The sequence below is a fragment of the Miniopterus natalensis genome, chromosome 4 (genome assembly GCF_054644295.1).
Source record: "Miniopterus natalensis isolate mMinNat1 chromosome 4, mMinNat1.hap1, whole genome shotgun sequence".
In the NCBI taxonomy this organism is placed as follows: Eukaryota; Metazoa; Chordata; class Mammalia; order Chiroptera; family Miniopteridae; genus Miniopterus; species Miniopterus natalensis.
Window position 1 is genome coordinate 64119655 of NC_142084.1, and position 24224 is coordinate 64143878.

Below are 24224 nucleotides of genomic sequence, written 5' to 3' on the forward strand. Positions count from 1 at the left end.
TAGCTGGAGCCTCAGTCTCTCACCTGGGTTCACACTTCAGACCCACATGGGTGTTCTTAGGTCTCTATGCCTCTATTTTCTGACCTGTGAAATGGGAAGCCTCATGGGGTCGGGCAATGATTCAATAAAATGATAGATGCAAGAGCTCTTTGCAGATGGATCTAAAATGCTGAACATGGGGAGGGGGTATTATTATGATGACTGTCCAGTGAAACCTCCATCCATGGCTTTCCTTCAGAGTTCATCCCTGCTTCAAGCCGGTGCCTCTTCTCAGATCCTATGGGGACAACAGAAGCCACACTCCGGATGGAAAACGTGGATGTGAAGGACGAATGGCAGGATGAAGGTCTTCCCAGGTATAGCTCCCCAGGTCTCTGTGTCAGCTGTGGGGGGAGTGGGTCCAGCACTTCTCCAAGGTAGGGTGCAGGAGACACTGCCAGTTGACCAGTCCAGGCCCATAACGAATATTTGCTGTATTATTTAAGATTGATTTCCACCCCATCCCCTGCTCCAAGAAAGCTCCCATTTCCACACTACTTTAAGAATTCTAAACATTCTTGTAAACCCATCTTATGGAATATTACAGTAGTCTTACCTGGGTTCCCATGAATCAGGTGATAGTGTATTTTTACCTGCAGCAGCCAGAGGCACTGTGTCATACCCCTGCTTAAACCCCTGGGGCAAATGCCCGTCCTACAGAGAATCCGGTGTTCAGATTCCGCCTGCTTCTTTGAGCTCACTCCCATCACTCTCTGTCCCCTTCATGTCTCTCCAGCCCCAGTAGCTTCCTTCCAGTTTCTTGCCCATGCCTGGCTGCCTCTGATTTTCAGACTTTGTATTAGCTGTTCTCTTTGCCTGGAATGCTCTTCCCCAGACACCCATGCCTCCCTCACCTCCTTCAGATCTCTGCCACAGGCCACCTGCTCAAAGAAGACCTCTTGGTTCCTTTATTACCCCCTCCCAAGTTCCTGAATAATGGCAACCTGGAGAATGTTCCCTTAATGGCAAAAGGCACTTTGAAAATGTGATTAAATTAAGGATCTTAAAATGAGATGATCCTGGATTATCTAGATTGGTCCTCAGTGTCGTCACAGGGGTCCTTATAAGAGGAAGACAGAAGGATACTTGACTACAGAAGTAGGAGCTACGATGATGGAAGTAACAGATGTAGTCATGGGAGAAAGGGGCCATGAACCAAGGGATGCAAGCACCTCTGGAAACTGGAAAAAAACAGTAAACAGATTCTCCCCTAGAGCCTCCAGAAGAAACTAGTCTTGCTCACACCTTGCCTTCAGCCCAGTGAAACTGATTTTACATTTATTTCTGGCACCTAGAATCATAAGAGAATACATCTGTGTTGGTTTAAGCCACTAAGTTTGTGCTAGTTTGTTACAGCAGCTGTAGGAGACTCATACTATCTACTACCCCAAATATTGTATATATTTATCTTGTTTAAGTCTATTTTCCCCAAAAGGAACCCTAGAGCAGGGGCCTTTGGTTTGACCACTGCTGTATGCCAGCATGAGGACAGAGCCTGGCATACAGTCGGTGCTCAATAGATAAGGTGAATGAATGACAGTCACCAGAAGGAATAAAAACAAGTAGGAAGAAAGCCCTGAGCATCCACTGCTGACACGCATGAGCCACCAGGCCTGCCTCTCTCTCTCTCCCCTCCTCCCTCCCTCCATCTCGCTTCCTCCCTCCCTCTCTCTCTGTTTTCTCCTCCAGCAAGGCATTGCTTACATAAGGGAAAATATCTTCAGCCAGGCTCCCCTAATTTATTGGTTGGATACAACCACTCATCTCCCTCTCCATTTAATACAAGGACTTTACCCCCAAAGAGATAGAACATGTTTACCCTGGAAAAGGGACTTTGAGGAGGATCTCCAGCTCCAGAAATCTCAGTTGGCAAAGGTGCTGAGGGCAGAAACGAGGCTGATGAACAACAAGCATGACAGGGATGCAGGTTTGAGTCCAGTATATAGAATATGTGGACGTAATATATACTTTTTACAACCGGTCCCATTCAAAAGTTAAATGGGCTTGTGGGAGAGGTCCCGAGCTCCCTATAACTGTGTCTTAGTAGAGCCTGTGATGTGGAGGGCATCAGCCCTACTTGAATCTGAATTTAGCCCTTTCCCAGAGCTAGTCGTTTTCAGTCTATATTTTGCACAGGTGTGTGTGGCTCTTTATAGCGAGAAGTGCCAGTTCTCAGAAGTGCTGAGAATCTCTTGTCTGCCTAGTACTGTCGTCTACAGGAGTTTGTCTTCAGGAATTCAAGTATTTTGGGAAAGAGATGGCCACTGCATTGGGGCCGACCTCCTGTCCTTTCACCTTTAGAATGTTCTTTCCTCTCCACATTCCCTCCTGGAGGCCTTTCTCTTCAACTCCATAAGACAGGAAGAGCTAATGTCTGGGTAAGGGGTCTCATGACACCCAGACTTGGCAGTTTGGGCAAATTAAGGATCGATTTCTAGCAAGGAAGTCCTGATGTAGTTAAAAATGCTCTAAAGTGGACGAGAACTGGCTTTGAGAGCAGTCACTTGTTCCTGGTATGGAGGGTCTGGTTCCTCCCATGTAAAAGGTGAAATTGGATGGGGTGATCTCAGTAGGTTCCTTCCAGCACCAAGCGCGGGGGGCCCAAAGGGTCTTCACCAGTTTTAACATCTCTGGCCTCTGCTGAGACCAAAGCACTCCTGGGTCTGGACTTTGAGAACTTTCTGATTCAAACCCCAACAGTCTTGCTAGGCCACCTCAGGCAACTCTTCCAACATTTTTGTGCCTCACTTTTCCTATCTGTAAAATAGGAGCAATCATCCCTGGCTCAGTGAGTTGTGAGAACTCAATGAGGCCTGTGGGGCTAGACAGCTAAGACGGTCTATCTAAAGGATGACAGCTGTGCAAAGTCATTGTCACCTCAGTATTGTTCCTATTAGCTTGTATCTTGTTCACTCCAGTACCTTTTTCTGCCCCTCCCCCACCAATATTTTAAAAAATAGACAGCCCCTCTCCCAAGCATCCTGGAGACAAAAATGGGACTGATTGCAGCTGCAAATGTGAATTTCAAGTGAGTTTTCCCCAGCTGCAGAGGGTCCCTCTCCCTTTTCAGTAGTTCAGTGTTTGCAAGATAGTGGCCTCGCTGTGCGGCCCTGGGTCGTGAGTGTGCCTTTGCCAAGGCTTCTGTCTTCCTCATTCTGGAAGAAATGAGTGCAGCTCCTTGATACTGCGTCCAGCTGCATCTCAACATAAGCACCTCTGTCTGGTGCCAGACAACCCACAATTCTGTTCCTTCCAGCTCAATGAGCCCTTCCCGGGGGCGTCTTCAAGCTTCTCGATGGGTGTCGGAGTGATTGCCTTGTGCCCACAGTCCCCTCCTGCTGCCGTTATCTCGCAGTCTCTTCCTTCACTTCCTCGCTTCTGCAGATTCCTATGGAGCCTGAGCTGAGGGCAGTCTGGGGATTATCTATCTCGCTGCCTTGTTTTCTCCATTAATTCAGTCTAATGATCTGCACCAACTGTATGCCAGGCCTTGGGTGAAACACTGGGGACACGTGGAGAACATTACAGCCGTCCTCATGGGGCACTCACAGTCTGTTCCATTTAACCTTACAGCCCAGTGTTCCCTTGGAGAGTTCCTGGGTGGGGTCTGGCCAGGTAGAGGCTGAGCATTCCGAGCAGAGAGAGCAACACATGTAAAGGCCCTGAGGCCAGCAGAAGCAGGTTGAGGGACTGAAGGAAGATTGAGTGGAGAAACTGAGAACCAGGGTAGAGAAGGGCTTGATCAGGGACTCAGCTAGGGAGAGGCAGGTGCAGGATTAGATGTCTGACTGGTGCATCAGCCGAATAGCTATGGGTTTTGTTTGCTTATAAAGTTTTGTTCTGCTACAGTCCCAAACTTAACAAAATATCTAAAAGCAAGAAGCAGTGCTCTAGGCAGATGGAACAAGATGTGCAATGGCACTGGGGCAAAGAAGACTTTGGCATGGTAGGGAATGCAGTATGAAAGCCCAGCTAGATCACTGGTATGAGGGTGGAGGGTTCACAGATGCCACATCCTGAGGGATGCCCAGGTGAGGGATTTTGATTTCACACTGAGACGGTGAATGAGTTTCCTAGAGCTGCCATAGCAAAGTACCACAAACTGGGTGACTTAAGACAACAGTTCTAGAGGCTAGGCGTCCAAAATCAAGGCGCCAGTGGGGCCCTACTCCCTCTAAAGGCTCTAAGGGGAGAATCCTTCCTGCCTCTTCCAGCTTCTGGTGCCTGCTGGCAATCCTTGACATCCCCTGGCTTGTGGACACATCACTTTAACTTCTGCCTCCATCCTCACATGGACTTCTCGTCTGAGTGTCTGTGTGCAAATTTTCTTCTCCTTCTTTATAAGTACAGCACTCACTGGGTTCAGGGCCCCCACAATCCAGAATGACCCCAACTTAATTACATCTGCAAAGACCCTGTTTCCAAACAGATCACATTCCCAGGCACTGGGGGTTAGTAACTGAGTTACCTTTCAGGGATGACACAACTCACCCCACTACAGAAGGATAAAACCACACTGTATGCCTTGCATATTAAGGGGAGCCCCGCTTTTTCCATGGGTTGCCCATCCCTGAGAGCAAGCTCTACAGAGAGCCTTCTGGATCCACTTCAGGTTCATGGTAGGGCTTTAGCTCTGCATAACTTGAGGTTTTCCTGGGACTTGGGGAAATAACAAGGTCTCACCTGGTCTTGAAAGCCACAGCCCTGTGAACCAGCAGGATGGGTATTTGTTCTGCCTTTCTCAGGAAGCTGTGGGCTTTCCTCCAAGGAGTCTGGAGTCCTGCTGAGTCAGCTTCTCCAGTTGTCCAGCATAATCTGGAACATTTATTGAATATACATTGCATTCTGGGGGCTGTGCCAGGTGCCTCAGCCTCATGACCTTCTCCCATCCCCAAGACAGCACCTCCCCTGGCCCTCCCTGCCCACCCACATTCTCCATGCACTCCCACTCCTTCATTGCTCTCTCTGCTCCTCACACCTTAGTCTGCTTTCTGATCTGTTCCTAGGACTCACTAACTTTATTCGTCCTTAGGGCCTTTGCGCCTGCTGTGCCTTTCATCTGGAATGCCCTTCCCTCAGTCTTCCCATGATGCCAACCTCTTTCTTTCAGTTTCCACTCAAAAGTCATCTGCTCATTGAGGCCTTCCCTGACCACCCTGTAACTGCCCCCTGCCCCTCCTCTTCCTTTATCTTGCTTATTTCCCTTGTTGCAATTATCACCATCTGCTTTGTTCATCTGTTTCCCTCTTTTTCCTCTTCCTTCCCTCTTGTATCAATCAGGGTTCTTAAAAAAAAAAAAAAAAAAAAAGGACCAGTGGTTTTCATTACATATATAATATGTATTTGTATTATTGTATTTATTGTTGTTATAATATTATTAACTAATATAGATACTATTTTGTGTTTATTTGTATTATGCATATAAGTATGTATATTTTATTCATAATATAAATATATTATATTTTAATATATTTTTATATATGATTGTGTATATTTTGTGTATATTATATATATGATTTATTCCAAGGAATTGTCTTACTCAACTGTAGGGCTGTCAAGTCTAAAATCCATAGGGCAGGCTGGAAACTCAGGCTGGATTCGATGCTGCAGTCTTGAGGCAGAATTCATTCTTCTTCGGGAAAACCTTCAGGCCTTTCAGTTGTATGAGACCCGCCACATTGTTGAAGATAGCCTCTCACTTAAAGTGCACAGATTATATATTTGAACTACATCTACCCCATACCTTCCCGGCAACACCTAGACTAGCATTTGATCAGTTAACTGGGTACTAGAGCCTGCCAAGTTGGCAGAAAGCTGCCCACAAACCCTGTATTACTGTCTGTCTCATTCAGCCCTGTACATTCCGCAGAACCCAGGCACCTAATATATTTGTGAAATGAATGAAAAGTAGGTACTAGCTCCATTGCCATTTTACCGATGAGGGAAACAGGCCCAGAGAGGGAAGAGCGCCACCTAGTCATAGAGCGCTGGAGGGCTGCGTACGTGTTTGCTTCCAGGCTCAGACACTTGCGTCTTAGTGAGTCCCTTAGTTTCCCAGTCTGCGTCACTGCGCAGTTGGATGCTTTCCCCACCTTGACGTTCAGGCAGCACCTAGTAACAGTTGGCTAGACTGGTGGCCAAGTAGGCTCTTCATGGACCATCCAAGGCTGGGAGGATGAGTCACATCCTGATGAGAACTGAAGACAGTGCAGTTTTCCTCTGGCAGGAGAAGCTGGCGGCCAAACAGAGCACCCAGCTCTGCCAATGAGAAATGCTCCCCAGGCCAGAGGGCTACTTCCCTGCTGGGGTTGGTGCACATGTGCTAAGTGGACACAAGGGGGCAATAAAAGGTAATGACTGGAATTAGCTGTTAACTTGTTCATTTCAGCCCCAAGTGGTCCTCTAGCCCAGCCTCAGTTTCCTCCTCTGTGAAATTGGCTTCTGCCTGACTCGTAGGGTTGCTGTGAGGACCAAATGAACATTCCAACCTGGTACACAGCAAGTGCCCTGTCCATGGGGTAAGTTGTGGTTCTAGCTGATTCTTAGAACAGGAATTGCAACCTCAGACACTGAAGGACGGTGGGCAGGCAGTGTAAATGAGAGAAGGAGCTGGAAGAAAATTCCCACACCTAGCTGAACAGGCATGGCTACAGTCAGTTCCTGACGGTGTGTTACCACATGTGAAGGGCAGATCTGATTCAAGAAAAGACAAATCTCTGATTTAACAGCAAATTTAACATTTTTTAAATGCTGTGTGGACTGGATGGAACTAGGGGTGCTACATCAGCCATCAGTCTGCAATTTGGGGTAACCTTGCACATGGGCAGTGTGCTTCCTGTACTCCAGGACCCTGGACTTATTCATGAGTCACCAACCCCTCCCCTCCCCCATGTCTAGAGCAGGGGTGGCAGCTACAGAGAAGAGGGACAAAGCAGTGAGGACATGAAATGCCTCTTTATAACCTTCTTCTGACTTTATTTTTTTAAATATATCTTTATTGATTTCAGAAAGAGGAAAGGAGAGGGGGAGAGAGAGGTAGAAACATCAATGATGAGAGTTATTGATTGAGCCCACAACCCGGGCATGTGCCCTGAAAGGAATCGAACCCCAGTCGCCTGGATCCTAGGTTGACGCTCAACCGCTGAGCCACGCCCGGCTGGGCCTTCTGACTTTATTAAAAGCTTGCTTTATAAAAAAACCCAATTGTGGTGAAATTCACATTAACATAAAATTAACCATTTTAAATGCACAATTCAGTGACATTTGGTGCACTCACATGTTGCACAATCATCACTTCTATCTAGTTCCAAGCATTTCTATCACCCCAGAGAGGAGCCTTGTCCCTTTTAGCAGTCACCCCACCACCACCCTCCACCACACCCTGGCAACCACTAACCCACCTTCTGTCTCTGGATGTGCCTATTCTGGACATTTCACATAAGTGAATCACATATTAGATGGCCTTTCGTGTCTGACTTCTTTAACGTAGCATACTGTTTTCAAGGTTCATCCCTGTTGTAGCATGTGTCAGTGCTTTGTTCCTTTTCATGGCTGCATCATATTCCGTTGTATGGCTGGGTCACACTTTTTTTTATCCATTCATCAATTGATGGATATCTGGGTTGTTCCCACTTTTTGGCTATTGTGAATCACACTGCTATGAAATTTGAGTATGAGTTTTTGTGTGGGCTTCTGCTCTATTTTGACCTCCATGAGAGCAGGGCAACAGCTGATTCACCCTTTCTTCCAAGACCCTTCAGAGCACCTGGAAAGTAGTTACTCAAAGAACATTCCATGCATGTGAATGGGAAAAAGATGGGAGGGAGGAAAAGGAAGAAGCATGGATAGGTTTCACCCAGCTCATCCCCTACAAGGAACAGAGGGGAGGGAATAAAGGGTTTTTGAAAAGGAAAGGAAAAAGCATTCTACCATCCTTCTCAGTCTAAACAGCCCCCCTATCAGCTGAACCGGCACTGATGAGTGGCAGAAATGAATTAATGCTGTAATGCTTCCCTGAGTCAGCATACCCCGAAGCCAGAGCCTTGGACAGCCCTGTGCACTCTGCAAAACCTTCTGCCTGGAATTGAATATTTCCCCAGGGAGCAAAGGACCTGCGTCGCATGGGTCAAGCTCAGGCAGTGGGAGCTGTTGCTCCAAAAAACAGTCTGGTCATTACCAGAGAGACAGGTCTTATTCTGCATATTTGTGCTCAGCCAAGCATTAAAGGGACACAAGTGCACATTTGGAAGCATTTTTTAAAAATTGCTTTTTCTGTATATAGAGAACCCTAAAGATTCCACCAAAAAACTACTAGAACTAATAGATAAATTCAGTAAAGTAACAGGATACTAAATAAACATCCAGAAATCTGTTGCATTTTTATACACCAATAATGAACTATCAGAAAGGGAAACTAAGAAAACAATCCCATTTATAATTTCATTAAAAATTTAAATACCTAGGAATAAATTTAACCAAGGAGGTAAAAGAACTGTTTTTGGAAAATTATAAGACACAGAACAAAGAAATTAAATACTAAGCAAACAATCTAATTAAAAAATGGGCAAAGGACCTGAATAGACACTTCTCCAAAAAGGACATACAGGTAGCCAATAGACATATGAAAAGATGCTCAATGTCACTAATCAGAGAAATGCAAATTAAAACCACAATGAAATATCACCTCACACCTGTCAGAATGGCTCCATCAACAAATCAACAAACAACAAGTGCTGGCGAGGGTGTGGAGAAAGGGGAGCCCTAGTGCACTGCTGGTGGGAACGCAGACTGGTGCAGCCACTATGGAAAACAAAGGTCCTCAAAAAATTAAAAATGGAGCTGCCAGTGATTCCACTTCTGGATATATATCCAAAGAAACCCAGAACACTAATTCGAAAGAATATATACACCTCTATGTTCATTGCAGCGTTGTTTACAATAGCCAAGATGTGGAAGCAACCCAAGTGCCATCAACAGACAAGTGGTTAAAAAAGTGGTGATACATATATACAATGGAATATTACTTGGCCATAAAAAGTAAAGAAATCATTTACTACAGCATAGATGGACCTAGAGGGTATTATGCTAAGTGAAATGACTCAGCCAGAGAAAGACAAATACCACATGATTTCACTTATATGTGGAATCTAAAGAACAATATAAATGAACAAACAAAACAGAAACAGACTCATAGATACAAAGAACAGACTGGTGGTTGCCAGAGGGGAGAGGGTTGGAGGGCCATGAAGAATGCCGATTATATCCCAGAGCATGTAAAACTGCGTGACACCAGCCAAGAGCCTCCTTCTCGCTCAGCTTTGGCTTCCCTCACCTCCAAAAAGGACAATAGACATTAGGTTCTCTGCAGGGAGCCCCCAGCACTGGGGCTCTATGACTTTCTGTGCTAATGCACAGATGTATTTTGTCCCAACAATTCCCAGAACTAAACGGGTGTTGCTGTTTTTGTTGTTTTGTTTGGTGGCTGGATTTTCGGTGCCTGGTGACTGACGCCCCTCTCGGCTGGGTCTGCAGGCCACTCCGGGAAGAGACAGGGATGGACGCCCTTGGCAGCCCAGCGGAAGACACGTCCTGTGAGTAGCCGCGCGTGCAGAGCACATGTGCTGCTTCCAGGTCTCAGCTCTGCTCGTAGGCTGTGACTCCCGAGTGAAATGTCAGGGAAGGGGGTTGTTCTGCTCCTAGGCCTGCAAGAAAAGTGGCTGTGGTGGGTGAGAGACATGTGGGCAGTGTCATGAAGGTGGCACAGCGGTGTTGCTGTGTGTCCTTGAGCTGGTTACTCAGCTCCTCTGGGCCTCCAATGTCTCATCTACTAAATATAGGTAGTGAGCCTACCACACGATGGAGTGCGCCTCCCCCCAGGTCAAGGTGTGAAAAAGCACCTGTTTGTTTTGTTTCTGTTTTCCTGTTTCCCCTCAGCGCCCCCCAATACGTTGAACTTCAGCGGAGCCCACCGTAAGCGAAAGACACTGGTCGCCCCAGAGATCAACATTTCCCTGGATCAGAGTGAGGGCTCCCTGCTGTCGGATGACTTCTTGGACACCCCTGATGACCTGGACATCAATGTGGATGACATTGAGACCCCCGATGAGACCGACTCGCTGGAGTTCCTGGGGAATGGCAACGAGCTGGAGTGGGAAGGTGAGCTGGAGGTTTGCTCGTGACATCTGCCTGGCCCAGATCACACTTGGCGCCCCTACTGGCTTCCCAGGCCAGCTTGCTGGAGCAATCCCTCCGTCCCACAGGCTCAGGTCTTCCTCAGGGCCCTAGGAGGGTCCACCTGCCCCTGAACTCCATGCATATTTTTCTTGTAAATTTGTGGCTTTTTCAGGGGGAATGTGGCTTTTATCAGGTTTTCAAAGTTGACCGAGACCAAAAGAAAGTGTCTCCAATTGATTCCACAAGTGTTTGTCCAGCATTTACTCGGGAGCAGGTCTCAACTGAGATGTGGGGATGTGGAGGGAACAGGGCAGGACTAGATGGTGCCCGCCTGCACGCATGGTGGCCGGAGACAGACAACAGATAACAAAGGAAATGAGCCCAAGGTAATTGCAGCTGGTCATCAGTGCTGTGAGAAACAGCTGTGATGGCATAGGGCCTGGGTCTCACCTAAGGGGTCATTCTGTCCCCCAAAGAACACTTGGCAATGTCTGGTGACACTTATGGCTGTTATGACTGGGGGCGGAGGCCAGAAACGTCGCTCAACACCTCACAGTGCCCAGAACACTCTCCCATAGAGAATGATCCAGCCCCAAATATCATAAATGCTCAGGGCGAGACACCTTGAGCTGGGATAACTGGGGGGGAGGGACTCCTTTTGAAGGGTGTTCAGGACAGGTCTCACTTGGTAGGTGTTAGTTGATCTGACATCTCAAGACAAGCACAGAAAGACTGTGATGGTGGTGGCCATGGGGATGGAATCAGAACCGCAGTACCTGCTGGGTGGATGTGGGATGTGAAGGGAAGAGGGGTCGATGATGGTGTCTGGGTTTGGGAGCCTGGCTGCTGGGAATATGGCTGAGCTGTTTCCTGGGGCAGGAAGCCTGCAGGATGAAAGGTGGGAAAGAGGTGGACATTATAAGAGTGGCTGAGAACCCTGAGAAGGAAAGATGCCCAGAGAGGGAAAGAATGTGCGCAAGGTCACACAGCAAGCCTTTCACAGAAATGAGTCCTACCCAGGTTGACTGCCTGACATCCACCCTGAGCACTTTCCTATGTTCCATGGCTTGAAAAAAACTATTTGGGTGTGAATTTTTGACTCCCAGGTCCCCCATTTTTCCCAGTAGCCTCAAGCTGACGCTGTCGGTGAGTGAAGTATAGGATAAGTGTTTTGCCTGTGGCTGGGAGAGAGGTGTGGGCTCCTTGACAATGGGCAGCAAAGGGAGCTGGGAGAGGCTGGGATGAGACATCAGACTCAGGCGTCCCTTCCGCTCACCCTCGCCTGCTTCCAGATGACACTCCTGTGGCTGCTGCCAAGAACATGCCTGGAGACAGCGCAGATCTGTTTGGGGACGGCCCGGCTGAGGATGGCAGTGCTGCCAATGGGCGCCTGTGGCGGACAGTGATCATTGGAGAACAAGAACATCGAATTGACCTGCACATGATCCGGCCCTACATGAGGGTGGTGACCCACGGAGGTGAGACCACACCCTGGGGGCCCCCTCCAGGCTCCAGCTGGGCAACTGGAGCCCCATCAGTGGCCCTCTCTGAACCTGTCTCTTCATGAGCCCCGGGGATGTTAAACTCTTGTCTCTGGGCGGGTGGGGGTGCAACTTGCATGTGGACGAGGCATGGATGCTGGTGCACGTAGGGGGCGCCTACGAGGATGGCAGAGACAGGTCAGGGGCATGGGGTGGCGCAGAGCTTGGAGTTCAGAGAGGGCCCTGCCCACCTTTGCCTGGGGCCACTCACTGGCTGCATCTCCCCAGGGTACTATGGCGAAGGTCTCAACGCCATCATCGTCTTTGCCGCCTGCTTCCTCCCGGACAGCAGCTCTCCTGACTACCACTACATCATGGAGCACCTCTTCCTGTGAGTGGCCCGCTGCTTCGTCCCAGCCCCCAACATTTCTGAGAGTCCCAGCAGTGGGCTGGACCAGGCTGTAAGAGCCACATTGGGAGGGGACTCTGCCTGGCACCAGACCTGGATCTGAATTCCCAGTTCATCCACTGGGCCCTTTGGTGCAATCATCATCATCATTACCATCACAGTCACAATAAGTCACTATCACTTACTGTGTCTTTAGTATGTGGCAGCCGGCAGGCCAAGTGCTACGTGTGCGATAACGCATTCCACCCTCACCACAACCCTGTGGGGTAGTCACCTCCCATTCAACAGGTGCAGAGTCACTTGCCCAAGGACACACAGGTACTGTTTTATTATGACGGAGACAGATAATACATGTAAAGCAATGGGCAGAGAACAGTAAGAGCTCAGCAAATCATGACCCCTCGATATTGTTATGAAGATTTTCTTCTTGCACAGCGGGGCTTGGGTGCCAGGTGCACCAGAGGATTAGGATGTACCCGTGGAGTGGGAAGTGGCCTGAGATACCAGGGAACCCAGTCTCTCTGATTACAGATGGGAAAGTAGAGGCTGAAAGAGAGGAAAGGATTTTTCTGAAATCCCACAGGGAGAGATGGAGCAAGGATGGACCCAGGTCCCTAATGTCTGGTGCAGTGGACCATCTGCTGTGGGTGCCTGTTTCCCAGCTATATCTGGGGCTATTGAGACCCACTCCCGGAATTAGTGGAGATATTAAGTGAAGTCATGCATATAAAGCATGGCACATAGTAAGTGCTCAATTAAATAGTAACTACTACGATCGTTGTGCCCATTGACACAAATTTGGGGTGGGCTGGGTTATTCACATCCACCCTACCCCGAGTGTGCTGGGACAGCCAACAAACCCTGAACAGGTGTGGCTGGCACAGCTGGGGCAGAGGGCAGCAAAGGGGGAAGGTGCCACAGGTATTCATTTCCAGGACCTGGGGCTTTCTAATTCTAGGCTGCCCTCACCGGGTCCCCTGTCTTCTGTACCCTGTGACCAGGTACGTTATCAGCAGTTTGGAACTCCTGGTGGCAGAGGATTACATGATTGTGTACCTGAACGGTGCCACCCCCCGACGGAGGATGCCTGGCATCAGCTGGCTGAAGAAGTGTTACCAGATGATCGACAGAAGGTGAGCGGGAGGGGCGGGGGCCCGCCTCAGGTGCAAGGGGACCCAAACACTGAGGTGTCAGCAGGGCTGCTTCTTCTGGGGCCCCGAAGGAGAATCTGCTCTGTGCTCTCCCAGCTTCTAGTGGTCGCTGGGAATCCTCACCGCCCCTGGCTTGTAGATGCATCACCCCAATTCTCCCTTCATCTCCCCATGGCATCTCCCTGCGTGTGTGTCTATGTCTTAATTTCCTCTTTTTATAAGGACACCACTTATCATGTATTAGAGGCCCACCCTGCTCTGTATGACCTCACCTAAACCATTACATCTGCAATGACCCTGTTTTCCAAATAATGTCCCATTCTGAGGGCCTGGGGGTTATGAATTGGGGGGGGGGTGCAATTTGACATGACTTAAATTAATTAGCTCAGACTCTAATTTAAGAGAGAGCCAGCTCTGCCACTTGCAAACTCTGCCAAGGCACTTAGCTTTGCAGAGACTCTGCCTACTCCCTGTGAAGTCCTGGCGCCTACAGGGATACAGAGGAGGCAACACCTGCGAGCTCCTCCCTCCCCAGGGCTTGTTCTGAGGAGCCCATCTTGCTTCCTCTGCCTTCCCACACAGATTAAGGAAAAACCTGAAGTCCTTAATAATCGTCCACCCGTCCTGGTTCATTCGCACTGTGCTGGCCATCTCCCGCCCTTTCATCAGGTGAGATTGTAACCTGTGTCCAGATACCCATGTGGGTTGCTGTGAGTCTCTCTTTTTTTAAAATCTGCATTTCCCAGCTTCTCTGTGCTAAATACATATTATTACTTTAAACAGTTTTCCATCATAGGTATTATTATTAAGCAACAAACGGGGAAAATAATAACAACCAGCTCTCCCATATTGAATGTTGGATACCTTTTAACACTTACAACCACAACCCTGAGAGGCTGGTATAATCATGCACATTTCATGGATGAGGAAACTGAAGCTCAGAAAGGTCAAGAAACTCACTCAGAGTCACACAGCAAGGTCACTAACCTGCCACACTCCCCCAGAAGGGAACCCAGCTCCATTCACTCTAGAATTTGGGGGGGGGGGGGCAGGGCATTAGGATGCCAAGAGGATCTGACCTACTTCTGGCCAATAATTCAATGAACCAACACATGAACCCACCCTTGGGATCAACGATTCACTAAAAGGACTCACAGAATTAGAAAAGCTGTTATATTCATGGTTATGGTTTATTACTGCAAAAGGTTGAAGATTAAAATTGGCAAAGGAAAGGGGTACAAGTGGGAGTCTAGGAGGAATCAGAAATGAGCTTCCAGCTGTCCCCTCCCAGCAAAGTTGCACCAAAAGCCCTTAATTCTCCCAGCAAGGACATGTGACAACAGGAAGCTCACCTTGGTGGCCAGGGTTTTTACTGGGGCTTAGCTACACAGGAACGGAGCACCGGGTGGCTGACCTTAGTTACTTGGTCCCCAGCGACTCCAGAGGTCAAATTGACATTACACGGCCCAAGGTCCCCACCATAAATCACACTGTTAGCATAGACTACATGGCAGGGTTCAAGGCCCCAGGTGCAAAACACTCTTACCAGGCAAGACAATTCTAGGCTTACAGGTGACATCCCACGAGTACCAAGAGCCAGCTCTTTCTTTGCAATGTGCAGGGTTCCGGCACTCCAAGCCTGCTGGGTTCACCCTTTACTGCACGATACAGAAGCACCTGGAAAACCAGATCAAGGAAAACAAAATTTGGCATGTTAAATGCCCTAGCCAGTCACATAAAAATTGAGTGTACATTTAATTTAATATCATTCCAAACATTGAATTGAATCAAGATCCTTCTTCATTTCCACATTCCCAATTAAGAATCCATGATGAGTTTAAGAGTTGGGACCACACTTTGCCTTGAAAAACACTCAGACACCAACGATTTACAAAGAGGCGACTTCAGCGCTCTGTGCTCAAGAACCCCTAAGAGTGAAAATGCACCAACTATCGATCATTTGTGCTAATGACAAACCCACTGGGCACAACGGTGGACTTCGGCCTAATAGAACTGTGTTCCGTCCTCAATATCCCATCATTCAAGGCAGGTCATTCACTCACTCTTGGTTGCCATTCCCATGGCAAATTTTGAGGATCTCATTTTGAGCTTTCAAAGGTAAAAGAAGGGAGAGGGGAGAAAAGCGAACTTCTTTAAAGCTGAGGAAAGTAGAGACCGATTCTGAGCTGCAATCCAGCCCTGAGATTCTGCGATTGTATCTCCAAGAAAACCCCTGTGTGTTCCATGCTAATCAAAGGTTGGGAATGTGCTTCACGAGCTGGAATTCTCCCTGGAGAGAGCCACCCCCCCCATCATGAGACCGAAAGCTCAGCCACAGGCAGAAAGAGCAGGGTCACAGCGGAGAGTCGGGCATCTGTTTCCAATGATGGGCCCACGTGGTGGGTGTGACCACATTGTCAGGATGTGAATTTTGCCTGTATTTATAGACCAGGGCCCAGAACAGCAGGTGTTGGCTCTGAGCACCACAAAAAAACCTTCATAACAAATCAAGTCGGCCCACCCTCAGAGCCTGCTGGCCCCAGACACATTCAGGCACAAAGTGGACAACCCCAATGAGATGTGGGGACTCGATTCCGCCCATCTCTATGAGATTCACCCCTTACCTATGCACCCGTTCCCCTTCTGTCACGCCAACTGGAAGGAAACCTCATGCTCCGAGAATATTTTTTTTAATAAAAAAATCAATTTCAACTGCATGAGAGCAGTTGGAGTTGTTTATTCCAGTACACAAGGCCGCTTTGTGACTCTCCATGGGAAACATCTGTCTTTCCCTAACCAGTTACCACGGGCCTCTGCTGAGTAACTGCTTTCTTTTTCCCTTGTAGACACTGTGAGCCGCACAACTCATCACTGGATGCCGGAAAGCTTGAGCCCAGTTTCCGTCTAACCTTTAAAAATAGATACAAAACTTCTTGACACTCTCGTACCCTTATATTCTCTTGGCCTTATAGTTCTCATTGTTAAAAAATTTTTATTTTCCCTTGAAAAAAAGTGTATTTTACATATCACCAAAATTAGATTTAAAAACTTTTTTTTTAAAATAACTGTGAGTTTAAAGCAGTGTGCTGGTGACAAAGCACCGCGTGGTCCCAGAGAGCCTGAGTCCGGGTTTGGACAGGAAGAAGCCATTCATCCCGAAAGAATGGAGAGTGAATCAGCAGTCCCCGTGTGCCTTTCTGTGCCCAAATGACAATTGGTGTCCCCAGCAGTGATGAGATACCAGGAAAGCATTCTTGGGAAAATTAACTCAGGAGAGCAATTCTTAGGGCGGATGAAGAGAAAACCTAGAGTCCAGTAGAAACTTTTGCCACTCTGCTTCCTTAAACAAGTGCCTCATCTTAGCAGGGATCAGGGTCGGAGCTTGGCCCAGGACCCTTCTCTTGCAAGGGGAGACCCCAGGCTCTGCTCTGTCCACCCCATTAGGGGCAGGGGTGGAGACTGGCATTGGCTGGGGAGGGAGATTTGAGCGAAGGTGCTCAGGGCATCCTCTAATTGGGTTATGTGTGCTTCCCTGCCTGCCCTCGCTCCTTCTGCTCTGGGCAACCACTCCTCCTTCTCTTCCTGGCAGTGTCAAATTCATCAACAAGATCCAGTATGTGCATAGCTTGGAAGAATTGGAGCAGCTCATCCCCATGGAACATGTGCAAATCCCAGACTGCGTGCTACAGTAAGTGTCCCCATGCCCTGTGAGTGCCCCCACCTGCATCTTTAAGGCCTCCAAGCTCCTCAGGTTCCCACTCAGCTGAGCACGGCTGCCCAAGGGCCAGACATGAATGGGAGAGCAGCAGAACACAGGGAACCAGTGAAACAAGCACATGTAAAATTAGAGGATATGGTGGGCCTGAGGGTCTAGTGCAGGACAGGGCCAGCAAGTCACGGCCCACGGCTTGTTTTTATAAATAAAATTTTATTGGCATACAGCCACACCCACTTATTAACAGATCATCTATGGCTGTTTTCAAGCTGCAACTGAATTGAGTTGGTGCCAAGCTGAAAATATTTACTCTCTGGCCCTTTATAGAAATACTTTGCCCTGATGGAGGGGCGTGCAGGCCAACCCACATCAGTGAGTGTGTTGCTTTATAATGACACCGTTCAATCTCTGGACCAGGCAGAAAATGTCTGCTGAGTTGCATCTACACCAGATGCTGGAATACACCAACAAAACAGATATTCCCTGCCCTGGGGGGCTTGCAAAGCAGCTGCAGGAAATATGAAAAGGCCAGCAGATTGTCAGTTCCAGCTGTACTTTCTGTTCTAAAGCCCGGTTTGTATTCAGAACTCCCTGGGCAGTGTACCTACAGGGAAAGGAGGGCTGTGTCTGACATGCTGCTCCTCTCTTCCAGGTATGAAGAGGAAAGGCTCAAGGCCAGGAGAGAAAGGTCTGTGCAAAGTGGCCCTGTCAGGGCTGGACGGGGGCTGGCACTGAGCTGGGCCTGCATGTGGAGGGGGTGGCCAGTGGCTTTGGCTCAGCAGGGACTAACGTCACACTCAAGGCCCTGCTCTTCTCTCGAGACTGGGAGTCAGACCCGAATTCAAATCCAGGTTTCCCTACTTAGTCACAGAAGGACATTAGGCAAATAAAACAAGTTCACAATGACCTTGGGGGTTATTGTGAAAAATCAGGAACAGTGTAGCTCACTCGCAAAAGTGGTGGACTCATGGTAATCATGATGATATTAAGTTCTCCCAGTTCCACACACCTCAGCACACCCAGACACACCCCTTTAATACCTTATTGGCTCATTTTTTCATTAGTGTCACAGACCTTCAGGACTATTCTAGGTCCCACTCAGTTATGGAGCCCTTATCCCATCTCCTGGATACTTTCACATCCCCACAAAGCCAGGCAGGCCCAGGATGCTAACAGCATCTTAACAACCCAGGTGTCTAAGGCTCAGAGAAAGCAAGGCATCTACCCACGGCCACACAGCAAGTCTGTGAGAGAGTTGGGGCGTTCAGGGGGTGGGAAGCATGTGTCATTGCCTGGCCCTGTGCTAGAATCCAGGGACACAGAGGTGACTTAGGAGATTCCTGGTCCAGAAGTTCCTTTAAATGGCAAAGAAGAGGGATACCTCACCCAGTGAGGAAAGCGGGTCCTAGGGACAGGGTGGGGTGATGTCGGCGGATGAGATTCATAATGAGCAAAAGTATCGTTTAATCATGACAAAGGGCAGCTGGAGGAGGTGAGGCTGGAGGGCAGGCGGGGCTCACCGTCCTTTGCCATTCAGGAATTTTTCCTGCCCCCTCTCCCAGCTCTTCTCTCCCTCCTTCCTCCCTCCCTCCCTCCCTCCCTTTCCTCTTTCCTTCTATCGCGTCATTTAAAAAAAGTTTTACTTGTAATAGAATGCACATAATGTAAAAGTCACCATTTTAACCATTTCTACGTGTACAGCTCGGTGGCATTAAGCACATTCACACTGTTGTGCGCCCACCACCATCCGTCTCCAGAACTTTCTCATCTTCCCAAAATGAAACCCTGGCCCCATTAAGCACTCACTGCCCTCCCCCAGCCCCTGGCTGCCATCCTCTCCTGTCTGTCTCTATGGATCTGACTCCTGGGGGACCTTATACGGGGGAATCATACTGTTTTCCACAGTTGTTGCACCATTTTACGTTCCCACCGGCCATGCAGGGTTCCAGTTCTCCACATCCTTGTCATGACCTGTTACTTTCCGTTTTCATGACAGCAGCCATCCTAATGGGTGCGAAGTAGCAATATCTCTTTCCTTTTTCTTTTCTCCTTCCTCCCCCCTTCCCTCCCTCTGTCTCTCTCTCCCTGTCTCTATCTCTGTCTCTCTCTGTCTCTGTGTCTCTCTCTGTCTCTCTCTCTGTCAGAGCTGTACTCCTCCTGCCTCCCAAGCTTTAGCTATGAACAGGAATAGAGACAGACACAAGCAGGGCCCCCACCTTCTGGAATCGGAGCCCAGGGCTGACAGCATCCACGGAGCACATGATAGATGCCCCTCGGATAAGCCGAGCTAAGTGCTCCGAAGGAATGGTTCAGGGTCTCTCCCCCTCCCCTGTCCCCACTCCTGAGCCTTCCTCACAGCCGCCTCACCTCATTAACCCCTGGATGATCACTTCCCACCACCCTCCTGGGCCCTGCACTCCTGGGGGCAGCAAAACCCTATCCAAACTGCTCTCAGGCCAATGGGAGCCAAGAGCCCCTTCATCCACTCCACCTGTCACCCCTAGTCACCTCTCTGTGTCCCCAGCGCAAGGCCGCAGCCGGAGTTCGTCCTGCCGAGGTCAGAAGAGAGGCCAGAGGCGGCACCGGCAGAACACAGGTAAATACACAAGTGACCACAGATGAGAGTGACACTCACGGGGGCTGCTGAGCCCACCGGAATGTCCTAGAAAAGTAATCACGATGTTGCCAGGATGAGGAAACACAAACCCGGAGAGGAACCAGCCGGCATGGAGCCTGCTCCACCACAGACGCTCAGTGTTGGGGTGGCTCTTCCCTCCACCCTGTGCTGTCCCATGCATGGCCGCTCCCAGAGGCCACTACTTAAATTTAAACGAATTTACAGTAAATGCAATTTAGAAGTTCGCCCCTCAGGGCTCAGCGCCCCTGTACTGGGCAACGTGGAAACAGAACGTGTTAATTGTCCATGAAAGGTCTATGGCCAGTGTGCCTCTAGGCCCTTCCCTTCTCCTGCATTTTCCTCACTCACTTATTTTTATTGAGGTGAAATTCACATAACATTCAATGAACAATTCTAAAGTATGCCGTGTAGTGTGTTCACAATATCAGAACCTCTCTCCAGTTCCAGAACATCCCATTATCCCAGAAGGAGACCCCATGCCCCTTAAGCAGTTGCTCCTATTCCCTCCCTCCCCCTTCTTTTTAAAAATCCACCAGCTATCTATTGAAAGTCATTTAGAGCCTTGCCCTGGGATGTGTAGACCAATGGCAGGGCTCTGGCCCCCTCCCTTGCCTCTGGAAGTCCCTCCCAATTTTTCTGTCTGTCAGGTCTGCCTCCTGCATTTGACCCTTGTCAAACCCTCCCTCGCTGGCCCTTGAGCTTCCCAAGGGCAGTGGCTCTATCTTGGGACCATCCCGTCTGCTTCCCTGTATTCAGCACAAGCCAAGCACGGGGGCCATGGGCAGCTGATGCAACCAAAAGACGGAGTTTTGCTATCAGAAGAAGTATTATCGGGAAATCCCGGCGGGCTTGGGGCTGCTGTCGCTGTGTCCAATTCAATGGAGGCAGGGGTGAATCATATAAGGCGTTTAGTTTATTGAGAAGGTTGGCCAACCAAGAAGACAGGAAGCCTAGAAGCATCCAAAACCTGTCTAGCGGCCTGAGGGATCTGGTTAAATGGGGCAAACTGAGGCTGGGAATGTAATGCAGCTACTCACAGTCCTGGAGGTCATTCTTTTGATCTTGGTGCCTGGTGATGTCTTGATAAGGTGATAGCTTCACTCCTTTGATCTTGGTCGCCTGGGGATGTCTGAGGATGTCTTGATATCTTCACTCCTTTGATCTTGGTGCCTGGGGGATGTCTCAATAAGGTGATATCTTCACTGGTTCACAGCTGTGCCACCTCCTTAATTGCTTTAGTCTGGGATCAAGGGGAGTGTAGGGTGCAAAGGCCTAGGAGAAAGAAGCTTTAGAAAAAAACCCTTAAATCCTTGCTTACATAAGTATATGTGTTCTACAGTATCATAAGTATTCATGTGCTCAATCTTTGGAAATCACAAGTACACCTATCAGAAGGTCCTACTAGGTGACCTTTGTGCAGGCCCCTGTGGGTGTGTTTGGCATCTCCAGACCTGGTGAATCCCGAGCAACATGAATGTCTTTGTTTTGCATTAGTGAAGGGCCTTGGCCTGTCTCCTCAGGACTACCTGTCCTGGCTCATTTGTCATGCAGCAGATACACTGTGATACTTACTTTGTGCCAGATGAAAATGAAGCTGTGTCAGCCCTCATGGATGGGGCTCACAGACAAATGCCAAGGCTCCCCAAAATAGGCAAATAATGCTAAGAGTCCTTCTCTCTTCCATAGGTCTGCTCCGGTCACAGATCAGGAGACAAGGTGAGCCGGAAGCAGGGCAATCTTGGAGCCTTGCTTTGGAATGTTCTAAGTGAAGCCCACCCCAGCCAAAGGGTGCGCCGCCTGCCCACAGCCTGTCTCAGTGTCTCTGCCTAGTTCTGGACACTAGGAAAAGCCTTCTTGTGTGTTGGGGGACCTAAGGACCATCCTTGGGTTCAGTGGTTTGCTAGAACGACTCAGAACTCAGTAAAGCTGCTATGCTTATGGTTACAGTTTATTACAGTGGAAGGATGGATTCAGGTGAAAATCAGCAAAAATGTGGGCGACACACAGGAAGTGTTACCAACCAGGGATGCTCACTTGAGCCTTGGTGTCCAGGGCATTTACTGGGGTCAGTCACATGTGCACAGCTGACTGCTCCAGCTCCTCCAGAGGTCAAGCTGATACCCCACCCTAAATCACATCGTTAGCATACACCATCTGACATGAGCCAAGGTGCCAGGTAAACAAAGTCACTCTTATCAGGCAGGACATCCCCAGGGCTCACAGTTAGCCTCCCAGGAGCTGGACGAGAGCCAGACCTTTCTTTGGAATGTGCAGGGTTAATCCTTGACCACATACTCTCCTACAAATCTGTAACATGGCTTGACACATACCCTAATACTATCCATGTGACGCAGGAGTCCCCAAGCCAAGAAATAAACATCAAAACTGGTCTTAGACCAGTACTGCCATGGAGATACCAACTGGACTCAGGTTCTTGATGAATTTTTAAAAAGACCACCTCACTCCATGTCTCCTGGAGATGAGTTCACATCCACAGACATAAAACACATAAGGAAATCATCCACCATGAGAAAAAGTCAGCAGATAACAATAGTCAACAGAATTAGACCCCATTCTGGGTATCCTCAGGTAGGGTGATTAAAGACATAAAAGAAGGAATTGTATGGAATGATAGTAGATGGACAGACAGACAGATGGGTGGTTGGATAGATGGATATGTGGGTGGGTGGGTGGATGGATGGATGGGGAAGGGGTGGATGGGGGGCGATGGATTGGGGGGGGTATATGGGTTGAAGTTTCCCTCCAGTCTGATTTAAGGCACCAGCCTGAGGTCTGTTCTGCTGGGGCACCAAGAGAGAGGTCCCCTTCAGAACCAAACCTGGGAGGTGGGTGGCAGGTGGTAGACCTTGAAGGGCAGGGGCCACTTTTGCTGCTAAGGGTGTACCAAAACCAGATTAGATCATTCTTTTGGATTCCATGCACATGGGACAGTATTTTCCACTTTATTTAAAAAAAATAATAGAGAGTATTTGAGATTGTACTTCCCAGCACATGTCATCAGTTTGGCTCAAATAAACTCTTACAAAAATTCAAATAAAATAAAAGTAAAAACAATAATAACTAGGCCTGTGTTTTTCCTCTCTCCAGCATGCCCTGAGGTGATGAGAGAACAGAGAACACGAAAGAAAATACCAGATGCCAAGAAACCTCTGTCAGACGCCCTCTGGCCCTGGATCTCATCCCCACCTCATCCTGAATCCCAATCTTCGGAGGGTGCCTGTCTCCTCCACCCATCTCTGAAACCCAGCATCCTTTTTAGCTGCTAGAAACCATTTTTTTTAAACAATGTGGTAGAAGTGCATTCTGGAAAAGAATCCAGTTCCCAGCCCTCACCCTTCTAGACTCATGAGCTCACAGCCGAGAAGAGAGAGAAGCACAGAGCATGGCCCATGTGTCCTTGTGGCCTCAGAGTCCCCTCCCACTGCACAAAGTCCAGGTTTAAGACCCTTCTCTTGCTTGACACCTGGCCCAGGTTGGAGCCATACATGCCCACTGGCTCCCTGGCCAGATCTGGAATTCATTCTTGTGCCTTTCCTCCCAGAATGGCCCCTGCAATCCTGGGCATCTGGCCAGGAAGCTCAGCCCCCCAAAAGGGCTGTGCCCTGGGCACCTTCAACCTCATGGCTTTTCATTTGACTGGCCCCCTTTGTCTCTTATGACATCCACATCAATGTGGGAACATTGCGGCCTACAGCACAAATGAGAGCTGCCACTAATCATCCTTGTCCTACAGTCCCAAAACCACACACACCCTCTCAATCTAGAACATTTTCAAGCCCTTTTAACACAAATACCATGCCACAGGGCAATCTGATCAATACCTCCTAAGGGAATGAGCTGTCCCCACTTCTCCAATATCCCCAACACAGAGTTGGGATGTGCCCCTTGGGCTCCCACCAAGAGCAAAGGCTGAAAAGCTGGCTCTGAAATAGGCTCATCCTGGAAACACAGACCAAGAAGAAGGAAGATACAGGGTATTGGATGTGTATTTGTTTCAAAGGTCACCTGGGAATACAAATTCCAGTGGACTGGACGCTACAGCCACCTGCATTCAAAGGAGACAGACTTTTCTAATATGGTCCAAACACCAGTTAGGTGGCTTCTAGAGGTAGTGAGTTCCACGTCTCCGGAGGTATTTAAGAAAAGGCTGGACACTGCTTGCAGAAACTGGTCCTCTGTGCTCCCCTCCAATCCTAAGAGTCTCTAGTTCTAGGAATCTGAGCAAAAGTTGAGCAGGCACACGCTCCGGGCCCCCTTTGTCAGCTCTGTAGCTGGCTTCTTAGCTGGGTGTCATCGAGGTTCAGTTGAACCACCCCAATTTCCTAGTACGAGGTTCTTGGCCTCAGTGGAAATGTCCAGTGCTTCTCAACCTGGATAGCAAGGGGCTGAGTTTGGAGCTATCCCAACAACAGGAGGGAGCTCGTGGCATTTAGTGCTAAGAAAAGGGATGCCCAGCACTTTGCCACGTTAAGGAATTGCCCCAACGCCAACAGCTCCTGCCTTGAAAAATGCCAGGTTTCTGAGCCACTTTGGGCCTGCGTATTCTGGGGCCCAATGTCGCCCTTATGAGGCCAGGAAATTTGGGGGCTTGGGGTTT

At 48.8% G+C, this 24224-nt stretch overlaps 1 protein-coding gene across 1 annotated transcript; it reads left to right on the forward strand.

Annotated features, from left to right (window-relative positions):
- Positions 1–264: 264 nt before the first annotated feature.
- Positions 265–23469, forward strand: ATCAY (ATCAY kinesin light chain interacting caytaxin). The gene is made up of 12 exons (XM_016197970.2): positions 265–356; positions 9571–9629; positions 9973–10194; positions 11505–11690; positions 11982–12084; positions 13104–13235; positions 13836–13922; positions 16843–16941; positions 17621–17656; positions 19493–19564; positions 21293–21322; positions 22715–23469. Exons 1-12 carry the CDS (start codon positions 280–282, stop codon positions 22722–22724), a joined length of 1113 nt encoding a protein of 370 aa, XP_016053456.1. The 5' UTR covers positions 265–279; the 3' UTR covers positions 22725–23469.
- Positions 23470–24224: the final 755 nt, after the last annotated feature.